The sequence below is a fragment of the Bactrocera dorsalis genome, chromosome 4 (assembly GCF_023373825.1).
Source record: "Bactrocera dorsalis isolate Fly_Bdor chromosome 4, ASM2337382v1, whole genome shotgun sequence".
Taxonomy (NCBI): domain Eukaryota; kingdom Metazoa; phylum Arthropoda; class Insecta; order Diptera; family Tephritidae; genus Bactrocera; species Bactrocera dorsalis.
The window spans coordinates 2959329-2973731 of record NC_064306.1 but is presented as its reverse complement, the minus strand read 5'-3'; the positions used below and the strand labels follow the sequence as shown (position 1 = coordinate 2973731).

General features: G+C 31.9%; 2 protein-coding genes across 4 annotated transcripts in view; one reads left to right on the top strand and one right to left on the bottom strand.

The window, feature by feature from the left end:
• The first annotated feature begins 1573 nt into the window (after positions 1-1573).
• LOC105226120 (leucine-rich repeat-containing protein 58) lies at positions 1574-6623 on the top strand. The gene is made up of 3 exons (XM_011204899.4): positions 1574-2626; positions 5634-5850; positions 5930-6623. Exons 1-3 carry the CDS (start codon positions 2139-2141, stop codon positions 6290-6292), a joined length of 1068 nt encoding a protein of 355 aa, XP_011203201.2. The 5' UTR covers positions 1574-2138; the 3' UTR covers positions 6293-6623.
• Positions 6624-8129: 1506 nt separating this feature from the next.
• LOC105226184 (uncharacterized) overlaps positions 8130-14403 on the bottom strand; it is a 64391-nt gene continuing 58117 nt past the window's right edge. For all 3 annotated transcript variants that reach the window (XM_049455067.1, XM_049455068.1, XM_049455069.1), the window contains one exon: positions 8130-13964. In XM_049455067.1, coding sequence (XP_049311024.1) covers positions 13615-13964 — 350 coding nt within the window. In that variant the 3' untranslated portion in view covers positions 8130-13614. The remainder of the gene's footprint in view (positions 13965-14403) is intronic.

Here is a 14403-nt window from a genome sequence, read left to right as displayed (position 1 = left end):
AATATTTCTAAATTTAGTAAGCATTATACTTTTGGTGGTAAAAAATATAGCAAATAAGTAAGCAAGAATTGGATATTTTGGTAAATAGGTTGCATGAGTAACTTGAAAAGCCAAAATTTGAAAATTTTACAAATGTCAGTTATTTGAAGTGTAACGGAAATATGAGATAAGGTCACAGAAACCGCACTAATCATCAACGTAATACATACGTATGTTTTAAGTACATTATATTAAGCTAGCAACAGCGAGAGAGCTTTAACCGATTTTGTAGAGACGTTGAAATAAAATTTTTATTTATGAGCATAGTTTTAAGCTTTAACAAGCTTGAGTACACTAGCACTCTGTTATAATGGAATTTGGTTTAAACCCGACAAAATATTGAAAGCTTTCATTAATTCCTCTAGATGTGTGTGTGCAAATGGCACTGATAATGATTCTCGACTGATATCAGCGCAAAAAAGGAAGTTTACACGCGCATCTGTTTGTACATATGTACATACGTTTCAGCTAATTATAGTGAGAAAAACAAGGCTATAAATCGCAATAGTAATCAACATTAATAAATATACTTCGAGCAACAATGTTAGATGGAGCTTTTTACTTAATCTTTAGTTATGCCCAGGGCAAGAACGAATGAAGAGAAGTCGGGCATACAACTTAATGGGAGGGTTTATAATAGCAACGCATGGCAAGGATTAGACTTCAGTCGCAGCCGAGACTACTACTGGTGGATAGAAAACATCGAAAAAAGTATTTTATTTTTTACGAACTTTAATAATCGGCATTTCATTTTGAAAAAATTTGGCGTACCTCGATCTCGCAGCAGATCGGCAGGAGGGCTGAAAAAGATGTCAGGCGACGAGCCTAATTTGTCTGCGTAAAATTACCTTAAATCCGAAAAATAATTAATATTACAGATGGTAATGATTGAATGACAAGCCATCTGTGTTTATCGAATAAAAACAAGACGCACATCACAAAAATAAAGGATGGCTCGGGCAAAAAAGGTTAAGTTAAGTTAGACATGACATAAAGAAATTGTAGTTTGAAAGCTCTAATGGCGTTATGAAAGGAATAGTCGATTTTCAACAGCGAGGGGCCACAGTTGGAAGTGATGGTGATACTAGACTCCTCATGAATGTCGAGTATAAAAATCATCAGACAAACTTTTTGCGTTCTAAATAAACAGCTGCCAAGCACAAACTAATAACTAATAATGGAGATCAACCTAAACGCGAACATAAAAAATGTTTTGCCGATCGCGCGATTTTTTTTTTTTTTGCATCTGTCTTATTTACATATTGCTGAAGGTTTGTCTGAAGTTTCCCAGTTTGAATTTTGAAGATTCAATTCCAGTCCAAACACATTTTATTACCAATACCTTCCTAACTCAGCTTTATGCACTAGGGGCTTGTGTCAAGCCTCATTCCGACCCACCGTTTTTCGCTTGCGTATGCTTTTCTGCCGTCTTTTTTCTATGATCGTTGTAAAAAAAAAACAATTTTTACTGCGGCCGGAGTCGCATCTACTGCTTATCGCTCTCATCTATTATGCCGAGAGCTTTTTACGGCCAAAATTTTTATTTATAATACCTTTAACACATTGACAATACTAATCGCCCGAAACAAAAGCGGAGCCAACATCCAATCCGTACTGATCAGAACTACCAGTCGTGTTGTCGTCGTCGAAGTGAACACGCGAGGGCGAAATACAGCGGCGGCCACCAACGAATGTTTATCATACTTAGTGTGCAATCATCAGACGGAGTAGCTTCGCTTTAGTTAACTTAAATAGCGCATGCTTTATGCGAAGAAGCTTAATTGAGAATATAATAATCATTTCATGCTCACACAACGCAACGCGTACTCAGTTGAGTAATAGGCAATCGACAATTGAAATAAATTATTGAATTAAAATATTGAACAACAGTCAGTGAAGTAAGACGTACACGCGCGGAACTATGCACTAAATTTAAACTCAAGCACGAATCGTACAAAATTATTATTTTCTAATCGTTAATGAAAAAAAATCAAAATAAATAAATTATTTTTACTATATTAAAAAAAAACACTGGAAAAACTTTGAAAATATTAAATTAATTATACACAAGAAAATTAAAAAAAAATTATTAAGAAAAAATGGAAGTATACACATCAGACAGCAGCGACACAGACTCGCGCGAGCAAAAAACACTGGATTACGGACGTATGAACCTCACCGTAATCACACTGGACGACGATTTACATGCAAAGAAGGCGCTCAAAACACACAAGGATTTCGAGACGTTGCTGCTGAATCACAACCGACTCACACAACTGCCGCCAGCGCTTACTAAATTCGTCAATTTGAAAGTACTGGATTTGAGCTCCAATTGTTTGACACAATTGCCTGAGGCTATTTGCAATTTACCGTTAGTCACATTGATTGCCAAAAATAACAATTTGTCCAACAAGTCATTGCCGAAATCGTTTGTGATGCGCAACTCAGCCTTGAAGGAGCTGAATTTGAGCGGCAATCAGCTGACGCACTTTCCCGAGCAGGTGCTAGAGCTGCGCCAGTTACGCTACTTCTACGCCGGTGCAAATAGGATAACAGCAATTTCGAAGGATATATGGAAAATGCAAAGGTGGGCAATAGTGTTATGTTGTTGAATTTGATATTGTGCGAGTTGATAGAAATGACAGTTGTGCGGTTTTATGAAATTAATATGTGCAAATTTTTTTCTTTGGTTTTGGTGTGCGTGCCTGCTTTTACAATAATAATTTTTTATAATAGTCGGAATCTGCAGTATTTTCGCAGCAAATAAACTATCCGCACGCTGGGACTTTGTACAGTGAACAAGAATTCGGGGATAATTCCAACCGGGACCTGCCACTATTTTATGCAGATTTTGTTTCTCCAATAATTCACTACAATCCTACGTAATCTTCTTGCCCTGGTTTTCTTTCTACGGCCCTGACTATATGTGTATATACAAACATACCATACAATAACAAAATGTGTTTACTACGTTTGTATGTACATACATATGTACCTGTATGAAGGTTGTCTAACTACACAAGAGTTATGAAATTAATTATATATAAAAACGTCTGTGAAAAAAACTTTGTCATATCAGCTATTTTTCCTTTTAAAACTTTGAAAGCCGCACTGAACCTTTTCGGTCGAAGATTATCAGTTCGAACAGCGTTATATAGTACATGTGCTGCACTCAAATACATACACACAATACAATGTATGTAAATAAAAATCTGACTACAGATGCTGATTATCTATGAAATACGTTTGGTACCGCGCCGTTAACTTTTATTGAAAAGATTTTTCACATACATACGTATGTATGTACATATGTATATACATACAAACATGCATGCATGCCTATGTATGAGAGCGTAATTCTAAGAAATAATGCTTATTTACTCACTCTGTACTTCCAAGAGGGGCTAAAGTGAACAAGTTGCTAGTCACGCTCTGATTCGCGACTAGGTTAGTGAGTATTCTGCTATATGCTCTTCTTAACATGATCTTCTTTATACACTGGTAGTATGTGAGGCGTTATAATTGAACATTTAAGCTAGTTTTATGTTTTCGAATCAATTTATGAACTGACACGTGTGATATTGCGCATATTTGATTCAAAATTCAGCCGGAAATATTCCACAGCGAATTGCAGTAGCGCGGCGTTTGATTTTATTTCACATAATTGTTGTTGTTGTTGCTGCTGAGATAATTTTAAAGATTGCTGTCTATTTGACAGTCTTAAGACGCATAAAATCGCCTGCGTTCCGCGTGCGTAGTCCCGGCTGTAGGTGGCACGGGTGCTTCTAAATTTTGCAAAACAAATATATAAACATTTATTATAAAAGCTCGGAAAAATAAATTATCAACAAAATTTAAAGGTACCTTAGATGCTTTGACGCCCACACCATTTGAATTCACGTTTAACGATTATTTGAACTCAGATTCAATATTGAATGTAAACAATTTCATTCAGCCATATTTTGTTTTCAAATCGTCGGTTGTAAACAGATTTTCTGCAGGAATTAGTAATTTCCCCAATAAATCAATTTCTTTTTAAGTTTTTGCATACAAAAATATGATATATATAATTATTAACGATTATTTGTTTAACGTTACACTTGAATTATTTTTATTGGCCTGCAATATGAAAAACGATAACATGTTAGTGATAACAAGCAATAACGATAACTGATACAAATTAATATAAGTAATAACAATAGTCTCATAGTAAATTAATAACATGACAGCTACTATGAGATGCTATTATTCTACTTTTAATATAATACAAATATAATTTCAAAATAAAAAACATAAAAAACATAAAAAATACCAGAAATCTCACACATCAAATACGTAGTTAAGCACTTCACTTTCAATGGCATTCAAACATGTGTCAAACGCAATACCGTTTATTTAATTAATTGTTTTCGAGAGTTTTTCCATTTATCTAACTCTCATTTTTACATACATATGTATGCTGCTGTGTGGGCCCCAGCGCTTATCATGTCTGCCTTTACATCAAAATTGTGTTTACCAACGCAATAACAAAAAAAATTAATGGCACTATTGCCTGTTTGTGCTTAACGATAGGCAGCCTTTGTCTGGCGATAAGAATCTTTGTGTAATCATAAATTAAAAAATACAATAAACCTATAGCAAACTCATAAATAATACTATTTTGCACAAAAGGCAATAGATGCTTGGCGGCTTTTCAATGTATTAGGACACGTTTGATTAGCGCTGACATTTGTATGTGAACAGCTGTGCATGTATGTATGCATGTATGTACATTTGTGCATATGTATATACATATGTAATATTAGACCTAAGTGCGTCATAAATAAAACTTTTGATTCTATGCGGATTCAGATGTTATCTGCGTGCGATAGTGTGGAACAAGATGTTAAAAACAGAAAGTGTTACTAACGCAATTTAATTATTTTCGATTTTTTAAATCGTATATACCAATCGTATATCTTGCATAACTTGTAGCTAAGCGCTATAATTTTTTATTTGTAACAAAAACAATAAAAAAATATTAACTTCCGTTGCACAAAAGCTATAACCGCACAAATAAAAAGGTTTCCATATAAGATTTTGACTTTTAAAGCGCAATATAGTAGGATATTACGGTGCCTTGGGCAATATGCCTATATGATCCTATACGAAATGAAATTTTTCGTGAAGTTTTCCATAAAAGAACTTGATTTTGATCGTTCACTTTGTATGGCAGCTTTATGTTATAGTGGTCTGATATCGGGGGTCTGACAAATAAACAGCTTCTTAGGAAGAAAAACACATGTGAAAAATTTTAGATGGATATCTCAAAACCTTGAGAGATGAGTACGCATATAAATAGAAAGACAGACTGGTTGAGGGACTGACAGACATGGCTAACTCGACTTAGCTCGACACGCTGATCATTCATGGTGTTGTTTTAATTAGCTGCTGTTTATGTAATTCGAACTACAAATTTGAATTTAAAATGTGCACACAAAATTACTTATTGTGCAATGCCGCTTAGCAACTGCTCCAAATCTGTAGCTTTGAACTTTACTCGCTTGCTCATAAAAAAATCAAAAAATACATACTAATTATACGCTCATTTACAGCTTGCAGGTACTCTCGCTAGGCGGCAATCAAATTAGCGATGTGCCCGAATCCGTGGGCATGCTCAGCCAACTGCAGGCGCTCGTGCTGTGCGACAATGTCATTGAGAATTTACCAACCAGCATCGCGCATTTGAACAGCCTGAAGTCATTGTTGTTGCACAAAAATCGCCTAAGACACTTGCCAAAAGATATTATCGCATTGAAAAACTTAACAGAGGTGTGTAGCCACGCATATTTAACAGCTTTAAGCGTTTCGTATGATTTTTACATATTTATATTTGTATTTATTTTTACAGTTGAGCTTGCGCGACAACCCTTTGGTCGTGCGTTTCGTGCAAGATATCGCAATGAAGCCGCCCACATTAATGGAGTTCGCTGCGCGTGTCGTCAAGTGTACCGGCATACCCTACGGTCCCGGCATTGTGCCGCGCACGGTCAATGATTATCTACAGAGCGCCAATTGTTGTGTAAATCCCAAATGCAAGGGTGTATTCTTCGACAATCGCGTGGAACATATCAAGTTTGTCGACTTCTGTGGCAAATATCGTGTACCGTTACTGCATTATTTATGCTCCTCCAAGTGTATTGAGCCAGAGCCAGAGTTGCCACAAACGAGCGGTGCTAATGGTTATATGATGCGTAAGGTGTTGCTCGGCTGATGGGAGTACTGGGTGCGGTCAACATTATTGACGGATACTAGAATTACTTGTTGGTTTTTGATTGGAATTTGGAAAAAAGTTGCCAACAGACCTTTTGGAAAATTCATTATTTGAAGAGTCTGCTATTTGGTGGTATTTTTTTTTTATTTTACTTTATTGCCATGAGATACGCGGTCTGAATAAGCGAGTCTGTGAAAAATGTTTGAATAATGCTGCGCATTTTTATATATACACATACATACCTACAAAATAATACAAAGAATTTTTGAAAAATTTTATATTTATAAAAGATTTAATTTAATAAAATTTGCATTGATTGCATAGAACTGAACTACTAAGATCTAACATACGAGGGGCCTACGAAGCCCACTCGTTAACGAGAAAGAAATCTTGGGTAATTATTTTCTACATGAAATAAAAGCAAACGGTAAATATTATACTCGCTGGGTTCTAAAAGTGATAGAACCGGCGGCAACAGATCACTATGGTATACATATATAGGGTTGGTCCGGAAAGTAATAGAACTGATTTTCTTCCGCCGCGACTGTACTTTGGACCGTCCGTCCACCTGCTGGATTCGGTAGAGGGCGGTAACTAACGAACAAAGCGGCTGGTCAGTTGTCTCCGAGCTCGTAGAGAGTCAGGACAAACATTTTCGCGCGACGTGTTTCTGTGAGTGGTGCAAGCCGAAAACGCAGCGTACGTGAGAGAGGAGGTACGCGATAAAATTTTGTGTGAAACTCGGTAAATCCGCGACAGAGATGTTTGATATGATCAAGCAGGCTTACCTAGATGTTGCTTTAGCAAGAAGTGGTGTGTTTCGGTGGCACCAGATCTTTTAGGAGGAATGAGGGAAAAATGAGCAAATCCGTAGTGAAAACGATGCTCATTGTCTTTTTTGACATCAAAAGCATCGTCCACCAAGAATTTGTTCCTCCTGAACAAACCGTCAACGCCAAGTTTTACTTGGAAGTCCTCAAGAGACTCAAACGAAGGGTCAATCGGGTTCGACAAGACATCGCAGCCGATTGGAAGTTACATCACGACAACCCCCCGGCTCACACCGTCTTTCTTGTGTACAGCTACCTAACCAAGGCCGGCATCCCAACGCCTACGCGGCCGCCCTACAGCCCAGAGTTGCCCCCTGGACTTTTTTTGTTTCCTTGTCTGAAAAGGCATGTTTGTGACGACAGAGGGGATCCAAGCAGCATGCAACTCGGCTCTCAAGGCTATTACGGAGAATATCTTCCGTGACGCCTGCAATGCTTGGAAATCGCGCTGGCTACTGCATCGACGCAGGAGAAGCCAATTTTTTTTAATGAATTGTAACATTTGGTTCAATAAATGTTTTTAAATCAACTCAGTTCTATTACTTTCCGTAGAAACCCTGTATAACTGTCATACAAACTACGCGATTAAAACCGCGATATGGTAGATATCTTTTGAATTTGGGAAAGTATACAAATATAGTTACCTAACTGGAATAGAAACAGTGTTATTTGTTTTTGTTGCATATTTATTATTTTTACACGTCTTCGCCGCCACATAATCATTTCATTTCATTTCTCGCTGTAGCGTTCAGTTTCCTGGTTTACGATTTTTTGCTGTTGTTTTATTCTTAACTGTTATATTAGTTGCATTTACTTAATGTTTAATTAAAGTTTGAAGATTTTTATATTGAGTTCATTTATTTGTTATTATTTCTTTATTACTATTTGTAGTAATGAATATCGAAATCATCATACATACATACATATTTTTAATGTATTATATTCATATATTTATTTTTACTATTAAACGCTTCTGCTAGTTTTATGTTTTTTTCATTAAATGTATGTTTTGTTTTTTTTTTTTATTTAACTAACCATGTGTCGCTTTTTTTATAATATTTTTGTTTTTTGTTTTTTTTTTTTCAAATTATACAGTTTTAGCAACTTTCGCTTAGGGTTACGTTTATATTCATATCTGTATATGCATAATATGTATATATTAAAGTAATACATATGAATGTTTGTCTGATAATCCATTTAAATTTATTTATAAGTTGTAAATATATTTATATAACTATTTTTTAATTTATTTTCACGCTGTTCTAAGCATGTTTACTGCTGTTCTTGTGCTATTGGTGTTACAATTTCAAAAGTTTCGAATTTTTTTTGTCATTTTTTTGTAGAGTATGTATTTAGATGCAAAATGCAACACTGTTTCAAGAAATACGTTTAGTTACTTTGTATTCTGTTCATTTTTGTTTCTTATTACTGGTTTTAAGTTAAAGTAAACAAGTTGCCGTTTTAGCTGATTAAGTAACAGTGCTTTTTAATTTAGCTATTCTTGTATATTAATGATATTTCCATTGTACCAAGCGAAATGCAAAAAAAAAAATGTTTCTTCTTATTAAGAAAATTAAAAATGTGTTAGAAAAAATACTAATTATAAAAGGGTATTTATAATTGGTTAGAGATGTGACATGGTGATCGTATGAGTGTGCGAATGATTAGGAGGAGTTCTGGTAGTCGATTTTTTTTTATTTGCATTGTGTGATTTAACGGATGGAATCGCAATTATACATACAAATATTATACTTGCTATAAATTCAAAATTTTTAAATTTTGAACTACAAAAGCAGGTATTCATTTTATATTGCAATGGCTGTGTTATCTATTTTTATACGGTTCCCAAAAATTCAGAGTTATAATAAAAAAAAAATATAAAAAAAAGAATGATTTTGCTGTCTTAGATGAGTGTCAGCATCTGAATTAAGTACATAATATAATATCACTAAAATGGGCTAAAAGTAACTTTTTTTTATAAATTTTTTAATAATTCTCAATATAATATTGTTGAAAAATAAAAACAGAAAAACTAAAAAGTACAAATTAATAAAAAATATACAGTTATTAAAAAATTTAAGCATTATAAATAATAAAATTATTAAAAAAACAAAAAAGTGGATTTATTGCAAAATATTAATTTATAAAAAAAACCGCACCTACATTGAAACTGGTCTATTTTTGATATTTTTCAATATAATATAACAAAAATAAATAAATAAAAAATTGAATTAAAAAATATATTAATAATTATGATATAAATAAAATCTAAAAATAAATATGTAAACACATGGAAATGAAAGTTAAAGTCACATTAAAATATATTTTTTTATAAAAAACAAAATAAAAAAATTACAATTACAAAAAAAATTAAAAAATAAATAAGGAAGAAAATAATTAAAATAATAAAAAATAAATAGGGAGGATAATAAAAATAAAAATAATAAAATATGGAAACTAATATATTTCAAACTGCTGTGAAATTCGTTATTGAAGCACAATTTCCAATTGATCCAGCCACTTGAAAGCAGTGCTTGTAAGAAAAGATAATATGTATTTTATGCTACAAATATTTCATATTTAATTTTTTATCGCTTTAATTCTTTATAAACTAAGCTACATACATGTTTCTTCTATATCTTTACTTTTGTTTAGATTACAATTTAATTATGCATTGTTATGATTGTTTTTACAGCTAAACAACAGTTAAAGAATTCAAATATATTTTTTCTACTACTTTATTTACTGTTTTCACTTTTTATTACGCTTATTTAAATATTTATAAATTTTTAAGCATGCTTGCAAGTTCATACTCTTTTATTATTTAAAATAGAAACTAGCAAAATTAAAGCCGCAGTGCGGTTGAGTATTTGTGCCTTTAAATTTTTCTCAGTTAAATATTTTCAAATTATTTTTCATTATTATACATTTTTTCTTATTAAAAATATTTTTTTTTATTATTTTATTTTATTGTTATTAAATTAAATATTTCTTTTTATTAAAAAATTTTATTTAGCTTTGTTATCACATAACGTGAACAATTATTGTTTAGAATATTTCAAGTTATTTTTCAAATGTCTTGCCAGTGCATAGAAAAGCTTATACTACGGAACAAAAGCTTGCGAGAATGTTTCGATTTAAGTTGAAATAATTTTATTTAAATTTTCAACTGAAAATATTTGTATATGTAACATGCTGTTGCCACTTATTTGTATGCGATAACTGGCCAAACTAACGTTTGCTTAAATAAAAAAAACACTAAAGTTCTATAAACTGGATAAGCTTTCATTAGCGTTTTGAAATGCTTGTAAAATAATAAAAAAAATATATATACATATATAAATGTATGTATCTAAATAAAAAACTTAAAATAATAATTTAAAATATAATTAGTGCTCCATAGTTCAGTTTCAGGTTTCACTTTACTAGATTTAAAGTTGAAGCTTCTTGGTTACTAACTGTAAATAGTTTTAATCGCCTAATGCGCTAAGACCACTCAAGGTTGCAAAAATTAGCTGTTAATTAGGTTTTTCGCGACGAAGTTCTAAAATGCATTAAAATTGCTAGATTCAACAATTAATTTAAGAAATAAAGTTTTCAATTTATATTTTTTTATGTATTTGTATTAATATAAAAAATTTAGTTGAGTTTTTTATTTAATTTATTTTTTGTTATTTATATACCAATTTGTATTTTTTTTGCATTACTTAATTTTTTTTTTATTTATTTCTGTGTATTAAAATATTTTTTGTTTACACAGCAAACTCCAAACAGGGTTACAAATGATTAAAAAATATTAGAAATAACATAAAAAATATTTTTTTATTATTTTGCAATCCCGAAAATCTTTAACTCCAAAACCGGATTGAAAAAAACTTAAAACAAAGCTTATAATTAAAAATTAAAGCAATTAAAATTAAATTATTTTTAAAGAAAATTAAAATTTTTTTGTACATATTAAAATAAAAAATTAAATTTTTAAATATAATTTAACATTTTACTTTTAACCTTAAGCACTTTGGTTTAAAAATTAAATTCTCAATTTTTCAAAAACATTTTATTTAGTTTTTTAAGTTTAGTTTTTTTTTTAATTTAATTTTCCAAATTTTCAGAAAAATTTAAATTTAATTTTTAGTATCAAAACCGGAATTATAAATTGAAAAATTTAAAATTTAATCTTTAAACCTGAAATCGGTCAAAAAATTAAATATCTGATTTTAATTCGAAATTTTTAAATTAAAGAATTCGCAACCCTGCTTCCAACCACGCCGTCAAACAGTCGCCAACTAAGCTTATAACTTTATTTAAATTAAACATACATGTGTTAATGTTTATTAATTATATTTATTTATTTGTTTTTATTTTTCTTGTTGCATTTTGTTTTTCAATTGTATTTAGAAATAAAATTAAACATGACCGTTAGACTTAACGACTTAAATGATGTTTACATGTAGCATAGCATACATATATATACATACATTTACATAAATAATAATAATTATAATAATAATATTTATTAATAATCATAATAAAAACGGCATACTAATATATTTTTATTAATTAGTTTAATTGCATTTAATTATTTGTTTAACGTATAAAGAGCGACATACACATGATAAATGAAACTCGAAAAAAAACTTACCGCGACGTGAAATCTCCCCGTTTGTTTGTTTCTTCTTTACTATTTAGTATATATATATATTTCCATATTTTGCTTAGTTAGTAATTAAATTTAAACTCCTGCTGCTATATTTTCTTTCTTTCCAATGCGCTTTGCTGCTGTGCTTCAAACGCAGCTAAAATATTACTTTTGTTCTGTAACTTTTGCTAAATTCACTTGAAATGCTAAAACAAAATGTTGCGAAAACTGCAAATCAATATTTTGCTTCACCATAACGTCAAATTTTGTTTACGTACAGACGCCAAATCACACTATTTTACTGCTTACAGTCAAACATTTGACTGTTTATACTTTTAACTTTAAATAGCTGCAAGGCATAATGGCGAAATGCGTGCAAACACAACGTTAAAATAGGCCAAACTGCGACTATACACGTTAGTTTTTGCTTGCAATGCCGAAATTGAAGTTTGACAAACATGCACAGTTTTGTTTAGTTTTGTATGTGTTGCTTGTTGTCATTGCATGGCGTTGCCAAACATGCTGGTAGTTTAGCTTTTGAAGCGCATTTGATTGATTGCATTTTTTTGTTTTTTTCTTTTGTTTTTACTTAGAGTTATGTTTTTTTATGTTGTTAGTTTTTGTTTTGCTTTGTTTTTCTTATGTGTGTGTTAATTATATTTGTAAATTGTTTGCTGTTGATTTTAGCTAATAAAGTTTTTTAGTTGAATCTGCTTGCAGTTATACAGTTATGAGTTTTTTTTTGCTTACAGTAGTGCAAAGTGCAACAAAATCATTCTTGATTTTCGGTTTCGTACGCGCGCTTGCCTGCTGGCGCGCTTTATTTACCTACACTGTTCCATGTACGCTTTTTTCTTGCAATTTTTTGTGTGATTTAAGTTAATTATTAATGTTTTTTTAAATTATTTTTATTTTTTGATTACATTTCCTTTTACCACTAACTGTTAAACTAACTGTTAACGGTTGCTGCTGTCTTGCTATGTACTTAAACTGCTGCAACTGCTTGGATTCTTGTATCATGCGCTACTTATGGTATTTATATGCGCCTTAACTAGCCCCTACTCATTTTCAATCAGCATCAGTGACATTTTTAGTCCTCAACTATACAACTCAAATGTGTGATTTTATTTAGATTATTATTATTTATGCTAAGTTCTTTCTTTATTATTTTTCATATTTTGTAATAATAAATTTAAATAGTGTTTTCATTTAAATATTATTATAATTTTTTGTTGTTGTTATTTTTGTGTATTTTTAGTTGCTTATCAATATGAAATTGATTAGTATTCTTCTGTTTTACTGATTTTCCTTAACTTTTTTATGCACATTTTTATTTACTTTTTTATATGCCGCTATACGCTTACTAACTGCCTGCACTGTACTGCTAACTATGCTTTCTGCTAATAATTAAATTAATCATAACATTCAAAATCAAATTCACACTTTGCTTTGCTGTGTTTCTTGTTTTGCTGTTATTGTTGTTACCCATTTAACAACTTAACGAAGTTATTTCATTTTCAAATTAAGTTTTAATTTTTTTTGCAAATATTTTTTTTTTCAAATTTTTTACCTTTTTTGCTTTTTTTACTTTTAATAATTATGTATTATTTATTATATAAGATATAATTAATTTTATGTTAGTATTTTGTTTTAATGTTTTCCATTCTATATTTTCGGTTTTTGCTTTCTGTACTCGTACTATTTTTCTCTATGTATGTATATATTTTTAGCATTATTTATTTTATTTTTAAATGTTTCTCTTTTTATTTTTAGCTTTTATATATTTTATGTTTTTAAATTTAATTATTCTTATTAGAATTAATAGGCCCTCCATTTTCTTCGTTTGCAGCTCGCTAACCCATTGTCGTCGCTGTCTGTTGCGGCTGTGTGCCATTGCCGCCGCCGCCGCTATTATTGCTGCCACCACTACCGCCGCCATTGCCATTGCCGCCACTGGCGCCACCGGCGCTTGAAATCGAAGTGGCATCACCCGCGCCGGTTGCTGACGCACCGCTGGCAGACGCTTGCTGTTGGTTACCGCCATTGCTGCTGTTGGCCGCATCGCCGCCGCTCGCTTGCGCTGATGGTGCCGCTGAAGGCGCGCCGCTGCTTGCCGCAGCAGCTGAGGCGCTGGACGATGGGTTGGCCACTGTTGCATTGCCGCCGCCACTGCTGGTTGTAGCCGATGCGCTCGATTGTGTGCCTGCACGCAGCATGCGTATTCCGCCAAATCGGTTGAACAAATGATGTGTGGTGTATGTATGTGTGTGCACGGTGGTGGAGTCACATGTGGAGTTGTAATGCAGGAGGGGTAGGAGAAGAATAATAATAACGTACATTTGATTAGTAAATTTGACAATTCTTAGCCTGCAAAGCAGGTGACAGTGAGAGAGAGCGAAAATGGCGTACCTTTTCGATAAAATAAAATTGACATTTCGTTAATTGTTAATTTTTTTGAATGCATATTAAATATATAAATGTATTTGACATTATGTTAAAAAGAGCGCAATTCTTATTATAAATTTGTATGTATGATAACAAAAAAAAATGTTAATAAATTGCATGCGACACTAAAATAGCAGCCAAAGGTTAGCGCTTGGCATCTAGTGTTATTATTATTATTTTTTAATACTGTAACGTGC